This window comes from Helianthus annuus, chromosome 1 (genome assembly GCF_002127325.2).
Source record: "Helianthus annuus cultivar XRQ/B chromosome 1, HanXRQr2.0-SUNRISE, whole genome shotgun sequence".
Taxonomy (NCBI): domain Eukaryota; kingdom Viridiplantae; phylum Streptophyta; class Magnoliopsida; order Asterales; family Asteraceae; genus Helianthus; species Helianthus annuus.
Window position 1 is genome coordinate 104,937,850 of NC_035433.2, and position 9,108 is coordinate 104,946,957.

General features: G+C 38.6%; 1 protein-coding gene across 1 annotated transcript; it reads right to left on the reverse strand.

The window, feature by feature from the left end:
• Positions 1–4,217: 4,217 nt before the first annotated feature.
• LOC110872519 (glutathione S-transferase T3-like) lies at positions 4,218–6,145 on the reverse strand. The gene is made up of 2 exons (XM_022121332.2): positions 5,313–6,145; positions 4,218–5,024 (listed from the first exon to the last, which is right to left on the reverse strand). Exons 1-2 carry the CDS (start codon positions 5,803–5,805, stop codon positions 4,228–4,230), a joined length of 1,290 nt encoding a protein of 429 aa, XP_021977024.1. The 5' UTR covers positions 5,806–6,145; the 3' UTR covers positions 4,218–4,227.
• Positions 6,146–9,108: the final 2,963 nt, after the last annotated feature.

A 9,108-nucleotide genomic window follows, 5' to 3' on the forward strand; every position in this document is an offset into this window, starting at 1 on the left:
ATTTGGCCTTTAAAGCTTATGTGAAATTACCAAAATGCCCCTACGGTGCATAGTTTGGTTGTAAGTGATAAATTTCACATAAAGGCAATACCCTACTGTTATGACCTGCTAAAATAATTATTTTTACTGATCATATCAGACCTGAACCTCAGATTTATATTTAATCTCTTTTATAACCTTTAAAATGATCAAAATACCCCTACGGGGCTTAAATTGAGTTTAAATTCGTTTTGGGCATAATGGAAGGTATCCTACTGATATCACAACATATTTAAGGCATATTAACTTAGGAAACCTGTTCTTGACTCATTTGGTTACCCGTTATGCATTTTTTGCGTTCGGTACGGTTTATGTGACTAGTTTGCATAAATTGACCGAAACGGGTCAAATCTTATCATTTTTATCTCAAAATCCAGAATGTGTTTAGTTTACCCATATTATACAAGTCTCCAAACTTGTTGGGTCTAAACCACATTCTAATCCGGTCTTCGCTTAATCGTGCGTTTTGAACCGCATATCTTCCTTTAAAACTAACCGGTCTAAGTTTAGGCTTAATTAAGACCCGTTAGGAATCTAATAGGTTATTAAAACCTTCGTTCCAGATTTAGGAGACCAGTAAAAGATACTTGCATTTGCTGATTTGTACGGCTGGGATAAATTTTTTAACTTATTTTCCGTTATACGGGCTTGGGATACGGTATTATAATAATACCGCTTGGTCGGGTATGTACTTGTTTAAATCGGATTGTGATTAATATAATTGCATAACTCGTTTTAATCTGTATTGTTTGGTATATGGCTTTTGGGGGGTTAATGACCATGTCCTGGATATCCTCGGCTCATTCATTGAAATGACCACGACTTAAGCACGAGGTGTAGGCATACACCTGACAGTTGCGTATGTATAAAAGGTAATCCACAATAAGGAATTCTCCTTGTGGGCATTATACCTGTGGCGTGTCACTTAATCTTGTCCGGGTCTTCTAACCGGCCCTGACAGACGACAAACATATAAATCTGTATACAAGATTATTTTTAAAATAATTGTCCCAAGTTATAAAAGATATTTTGTGCTTTGTGCATTCAAATCAATTTTCTAAAACATTTTCAAAATGAGTCCGTTAATTGTATTTACCAGTGTAAACTGACGTATTTTCCAAAAAGGCTAAGTGCAGGTACTAGACGGAATAGGCTGGCTACTCCTAGCATCAATAAAGAGTCTTGCACGCTTAGATGTTTACAAATCTGTTGAACAATGTTCCTTTTTATACTTCTGATCCGCCTGTGGATCTCTTACAACCGTTTTGTAATAATTGATATTACTTTTATTCGGTTTGTACTGTTTTTATCTTTCGACTTCTGCTGTGTATTAAACTGTGATAAATTGTCTATGATGATATCAACTACGTCACGATACTCCCCACCGGGCTCACCGGTAATACGTGGAAATATCGGGGTGTGACAGTCCTGCACATCCTCATTGACATCCGAATGATTTTCACCCGCATCCCCCTCATCTGGAACGGAGACTGATGACGATGACTCTTCTTCAAACATGCAATCCGGAACCCAATCATCCAATTCTTCCATTACCCAAACTTTAAATTTTTTATTTTTCCATTTAAGCAATACCGAACCGGAAATTCTTGATCCAATATCCACCAACACTCCAACACATGAAGTAGATAGATCCCAGTCGTTCGGGGACAATTGGGACCCTTTGGTCACTTTCCCGAACTGCGACGCAATATCATTAAAAACTTTGTTTTCAGCCAGATGTAATGGAACGCCGTGGAACTTCAACCAAGCAATCCTCTCATAAGCCAATGTCTGACCAGACCAAATGTCAAGCGTCTCGAACCACTCCTTCCAGAGATTAATGTTGAGGATAAAATCTGAAGCTTCTATCTCGTCTTCGAAAGCTATCATCATGTTCAGACCCCCCAAGAAGTAGAGGTTGAAACCACTGATATCTGCCGTTCTTAAAGAATCCTTTAAGTTGATCAGGTTCCCTATGTCTTTGACTCTACCCACCACCGCTCTTCCTTTCAGGTCAAAAAACGCGCTTGTCTCGCTGTGAACTTCCACCGTCTTATCATAGACAGACTCGTGTCCTACCGATCTCATTGGATCCCCAGAGTTGTTCATGAGAGCCGAGAAATAAGAACATCCGTTCCTGATAAAAGCCTCCTTCCCGATGTTCACATTTTCCTTCTCTACCTTCCGAGAATCAAACTAATTCGCACTTGGCGGAATCCGATTGTCCTCCACTTCTTCGTTTTCCTTAGCGTACCTTCCCTGATTTATCTTAAGTTTAAAACCGCCCAGCTTAAGACCCTGGAAGTTCCTTCCCATCTCTTTCTAGTCCTTAATCCCCTTAAAACTGACGAAACCAAACTTAAAACCTTCTTTGCTTCTCTTTCTTGCAATAAACGATCCAACGATCTCCCCATAATTTCCGAGAAAAATGGCTAGATCCCACGGTCTGCATCCGTCTAGGATATTTGCCACGTAGAACTTCGTAATATTCGCTGCCATAGACCAAGAAAAAAGGAGGGAGAAGACGAAACGACCAGCGACGACTACCCAAGCCTCGAATGGATGAGTCCAAGAGCCAGCTAGAGAGAAAGGTTATATCCAGATTCACTACCAATAAGTGAGTTGATTAAACCTCACTCGCTAGTCACCCTTTTTCATCGTCGAGCAAGCTTAGGTTCCGGCTGGTCAGAGAGAAAATTAGATAACTAAGCAAGTATCTTCCGGTTCATATTCACTTTACAACTCATGCATCTTCATCTTCGTCCCAACAAAACGGTTCTGCAACTCACGCCATCGTATTTGGCAAGAGTTTTTTCTGATAAACCCTTTTCACTCTCTTTTCTCAGTTTCAAGGGGTGCAATTACAAAATTCTATTTGTGGGGGGGGGGGGTCGGGATTTTGACGTACGTATAAAATAAAAAACTAAAAATTCAAGGGGTGTGCCCGCCCACCCATAACATGCCATAGGTCCGCCCTGTCTTCTATACATCCTAGTTTATGTGAATGACATCATTGTCACTTGCAACAACTCCACGATAGTTAACCGGATTATACAACAACTCATAAATGACTTTGCTATTAAAGACCTTGGTAAACTTGATTTTTTGGGGCATTGAGATTGTTCCACAAGGCTGTGACACAATACTCTCTCAAAAGAAATGCATCTTTGATCTACTACAACGTGTTGGTTATTTTGATTGTAATCTAGTTTTCTCTCGTATGAGCACTTCTTAGGAGCTATCTCTTGGTGCTCTTAAGTTGTCACTCTTCCATGACAGGACTTCACATTTGCGGTTAACAAAGCATGTCAATACTTTCATGCTCCTTCTGAAATCACTGATCTGTTGTCAAACAATTTCTACGGTACTTAAAAAGCATAATTGATCATAGGCTTCTCACTCAACATGAATTTGGTGTATACTTGGGTCCGATCACATGAAAACTAGAAAAAAGTATCTCGGTCATTTACATAATCCGAATACAAAGCTTTAGTCGATCTGTAGTCGAATTAACTTGGTTAGAGGCTTTACAGATGGAACTTGGGGTCTGGTGTGATAATCTCGATGCAACCTATCTCACTGCAAATCCAGTCTTTCGTGCATGAACAAAACATGTTGAAGTTAATTTTCATTTTGTTCGTGAAAATGGTGCTCAAGGAAAACTACGTTTGCAATTATATCTACCGAAGATCAAATTGCAAACATCTTCACCAAGCCATTATCAACAAAAAGATTTTTATTTTTACATTCCAAGCTAAGGTTGCTCTCCGGCCTTAGCTTGTGGGGGAATATTAGACACAATGTAAAAAGTCTAGGGTAGTTTATATAAATATCTACCTTGCATATATACATTTGGTACAATACAATCAATTCAACATTTCCCTACTCATCTTTTCATCTCATCACGAAGATTGTAAGAGAGTACATCAACTTAGACTACATGGTATGGTGATGGACCATCCTTGGAGGATGGTCCGCCACGTAGGCGACACGTCACAATCCTCACTAAGATGCTCCATCCTCCAAAACTACAAGGCATGGTAGGATGATCCTAGTCATAGTCCTCACCATGTTTTTTTTATTTTTTTTTATTATTTTATTTTTTTTTAACATTTGACAAATATACTAATAAAATATTTTCATTAATATTAAACCCACATTACATAAATATTAAAAAAAAACATAAAGTTAAATAATTTGATGCTTTTTCATGATGTCGTCTTGTAGTTTTTTCAACATCGAACGTCTCGGCTCGGGTTCGTTCTCGACATTAATCATCATTATTTCCCATTCCTTAAGCCGAATTTTTTCATCGGAGATTCGGATTTTCTCATTCGACAATCGGACCTTTTCTTTTAACTTCTCGTCCGATGCACGGCTTTTTTCTTCGACGGCCCGCTCCTTCGTCTTCGACTTTTGGGCCGATATGTCGTTGTACACTTTTAGGTGTTCCATAAACTCAACCATGTTCGGGTCCACCTTTTCCTTTCCTTTTCCCTTGGCCCGATCCTTCTTTGTTTTGTCTCGGCCCGGTGGACGCTCGGGTTCACGTACGTTATACTCGTCTTCGTCAAAGTCGGCGTCATCATTTAAGTTAATGTGACACCTCGCGTCCGATCCACCGGCGCTTAAACTACCCGTTTCCGATGTTTTTTGGCGTTTCGCCATCGCCACCTCGTTAGGAATGGGCGCCCATTTTGGGTCGTTTTTTAGAACCATCCACGCGCGAACGTGAGGAAAGTTGGAACCATGATTTTGTTTATACTTTTCCAATGCCATTTTGAACACATCTTCGTCGTTCCACCCGCTACGACGGTCACTTGTGTATAATTTGTTATACTCCGCGCAAAACCGATTAACGGTCGTGTTCAACTTTCGCCACTTCGAGGAAACCGAGTCGATATCTCTATACGGGCCTTGGTCCATCATGGCGAGAAACTTGGTCAATACTTTGGACCAAAACCCGTCACCCGGTTGATTGTTACCTATAAAAAAACGAACAAATAAAATTAAATAAACAAAACATATAAAATAATAAAAAAATTACTTACTGTTATGAATTAAAAAATTAAAAAACCTAAACTAAAAAATAAACTAAAAATTAAAAAACTAACTGTTAAAAAATTAAAAAACCTAAACTAAAAAATAAACTAAAAAACTAAACTAAACATAACCTACTGTTAAAAAAATTAAAAACTAAACTTAAAAAATATTAAATTTAAACCAAAAAAAAAATATAAAACTTAAAATGTAAACTTTAAAAAAATACGAACCTTTTACCGGGTTGTCGGAAGTGCCAATGAAAGCCTTGGCTAATGCTTCTTCTTCGATTGGGGTCCATTTAATCGCCTTCGGTTTCGACGCTTCATCACCCGCTACTTGTTTCCCTTTGTTTCTTTTTCCTTTCCCTTTTGGCGGTTGGGTTTCGGGCACAATCTCCACATCATCTTCGGGTTCGGATTGAACGGGGGGTGTCGGGATCGGTTGGGGTTGAACGGGGGGTGTCGGGATCGGTTGGGGTGGAAAGTTCCAAGCACCCCGCATCATCATTTGTTGAAGAGCTTGGTTTTGGGAGATTTGAGTGAATTGGTTGGGCGATTGTTGGAATGACGCAAAAGCGTTCGATGAAAATTGGGAGAATTGGTTCGGTTCTAGCGTTGGATAATACCCCGGAACCGAAAAAACATTTGGTTGGGTCGGATTAGTGGGAGTATTCGGGTTGTTCGAAGGCGTGTTGGGAGTATCGGGGTTGTTGAACGGATCCATGAAAATTATGTGGAAGAAGGTTGAGAGTGTAGTGGAAGAGAGTGTAAAAATTATAGGAGAAAATGGTGAATTGTGGAAGTTAATTTGGTGTTTGATAGTGAAAATGGGGGTTTAATTTATATATTTTAAAAAAGTAGCCGTTTGGCTTTATTCAAAAAATGGAAATTTAATTTTTTTTTTTTATTAACGGTCATATTTAAATTTGGGGGGCCCACTTTTTGCTTCGTCGAGAACGGCGGAAAAGAGACGTTGGGGACGGGACGGGATGGGGGCGGCACGGTGTTTGGACCGTCGCCGACCCGCGACGGCCCGGGGCCGACCCCCATACCGTATAGCCTTAGCATCCATATAGCAAAAAATTTAGTGACGTAATGAAAAATCAAATTATTAGAGCTACAACCTTTTGTATCAACTCTTGATATTTCTTTCTTTAAATTGTAAAATATATTGTTTTGTCGTTTGATAATGTGATCTTGACACACATCACCTTATTCCAGAGACGCGAGTTACAAATTATGAGCAGTGACGGATCCAGGAACTTTTTTCAGTGGGTTCGTTTTGATAGATTCTAACTATATTTTTCAAATCATACAAAGTTCTTATTAATTTTTTCCAAACCGAGTGGGTTCATGTGAATCCATAAAACAGGGCCACTGATTATGAGTTAATACCAATATCAAACATTGATGGATTACACACACTCTTGTCATGAGTAAAGCAATACATGCCTATATATTTAACCCAAACAAACCAAGCCAAATTCCATTTTCAGGTGCGTAAAAATCAAATCAAAATCAAACCCTACTCGAATTGCTTAAGAACCATATACCAAAATACACATGAAATCAGGTCGTGGGTCAATGGTCATCACTCATGGACTGATCACCGACGCTAGTCTATACCGACAGATCACCAACAAAACATCTATTGATGGTCCTTTACAACATACCATTGAACGTTCGTCATCGACAGTTTGGAAGGACTGCCATTGATATAAGTTGTTAATAAAATAAATAAATAAATAATGATGAAAAATTTCGGTAAATTAAATATACTTACAGAACTTCATGTAAATCAAGAAAAAACATCAATATTAAATTAAATATATTTACAGAACTTCATGTAAATTTCCATTAAAACTACGAAGACATAGTCATTTTTCTTTGGGTCCACTCACTAAAATTATATGTAATAACTAAACAAATATATAATCAATTTATTCCCCAAAAAGTTTAAATAACAAAACATCAATATTAAATGCAGGTATTTCTTTCTTACAAATCAACGTGTATCATGCATGTGTTTACGTATCAAATGTACATATATAACAACATAGATTAAATGATGATGAATTTCGATTCAATACTCGATGAATGCTATCGCAGATACGATCAAAGAACCACACAAAATGAGGCCAGATACCGCCATTGAATAACTAGACCCGCTTTCCATTCCAGCTGGAGCAGTTGCCGGAGCAGTCTGGGCCGATACGGTAGCAGAGAAAACTACAGCAACCACGATGAAAATTGTACTGATCACGTTGAAAGTAGTGGAAGCTGCCATTGAAACAGGAATACGAGATAATTCTGTGTTGCAGTGTCAGTGTGGTAGTAGATTGATGAGAGAATGTGTTATATATATATATAGGTTGGATGTATAGACGTGTGGAGGAGGGAAAGGTTGCGGAAGCGGGACGGAAGAGCATGGTTTGTTTGGTTACATTTTCTTAACTTGTAAGTTAATTATTCAAAATAAAGAAGATGGTAGAAAATAGAAAAAAGAGATGCTTTATACTTCGTGAAAACTTGTATTTTTCATAAAGAAAGGGAAAGATCATCGAGGAAAATGTGGGGAGATGGACCAATTTATTACGTTTTCTTATAGGAAATGCAGAAGTTATTAAAAGTAAAATGAAGGGACGCCGATATATCGTTTATGTGGAGAGACATAGGAAGACACGAACCACCTTTTTGTTTCATGCTACATGACTACGGTCGTATGGCAAAAGGTGAGTTCTTGGTGTAATATTTCTCCGATTTGCACTTATGAAATCCGGGATTTGCTCAGGATACACAAAAGTTTGCGTGCAACTGAACTTAAAAGAAAGTTGGTACAAGCGATTGTGGTTACATCATGCTGGGTGATTTGGAGAGCACGAATGACGTCATTTTTGCCGGAAAGAAAGCAACAGTGGACGGAATATTTGGAGAAATACAAGTGACGGCCTATACATGGATCAAATACCAGTCAAAGGAAATAATCTCAAGCTGGGAAAATTGGTGAAATTTAACTTCAATCTGTAATAAAACTTGTGTTAATTTGATGTAAACTTAGGTGATTATCAAAGGGGATGGCTAAAATGTTACTAAAAATTCACTGATAACATTCGCCTGTATATGTTTTTGGTGTTGAATGAATGATATTGTTTGCCCATAAAAAAAAAAAGTAAAACGAAGGAAAACTTTATAACAAATAAAGAATGGCATTATTTGTCTAAGATGTCTTGGTCTAGTGGTTAGTCACTTGGTTTCTCTCCTTGAGGTCCCAAGCAGTGGCGGATCCAGAAATTATTTGCTGGGGGTGCGGATGAGTGGTTTAAGCGTATTTTCAGGGGGTGCGGTCGGGTTTTTGCCTAAAAAATACACTAATTTTTTTTTTCCCAGGGGGTGCGCCCGCCCACCCTGGGCTTCATATAAATCCGCCCATGGTCCCAAGTTTAACTCCCACTAGCATCACTTTGAAGGACATTGGTGGTGACAATGAAGTTTAGAACTAGGCCTCTCTAGAGGTCGCCAGTTTGAAACCGAGCCGAACTGGGTTTTACCGCAGTGGGCCTTTGGGCGGCGGGTTTTCCCCGTAACTGGTGGCACAGGTATGGATCCAACTCTTACCGTTATGGAGTAGGGGATGTATTTGCTCGATTAAGGGCATCCCAGAATGCTTATCTGGTGATTTAGTTGGCCGTTCAAAAAAAAATTTGTCTGACATAGTTGGAACATTAAATATAACTCGAACTCAAACGTGGAACCGGAACTTGTTGGTTGCAAGGTTCTAAAAAATTTCTCTTTATGTATGGGTAATTTTAATGAGAAGACTCATTAATTACATGATTTGATACTGATTTAAACGGGTTGGTGTTTGGGGTAACTAAGGGCGCGAATCATAAAAGCTTGACACTGTTATTAAAATGATTATTGGTGTGTCTATACATGTTTAATCCACTCAATTTGTTTATTACACCCATAAAATGTCTAACTTATCGTGTAGGTTAATATGACGGCACAACACGTTTATAAATCATTT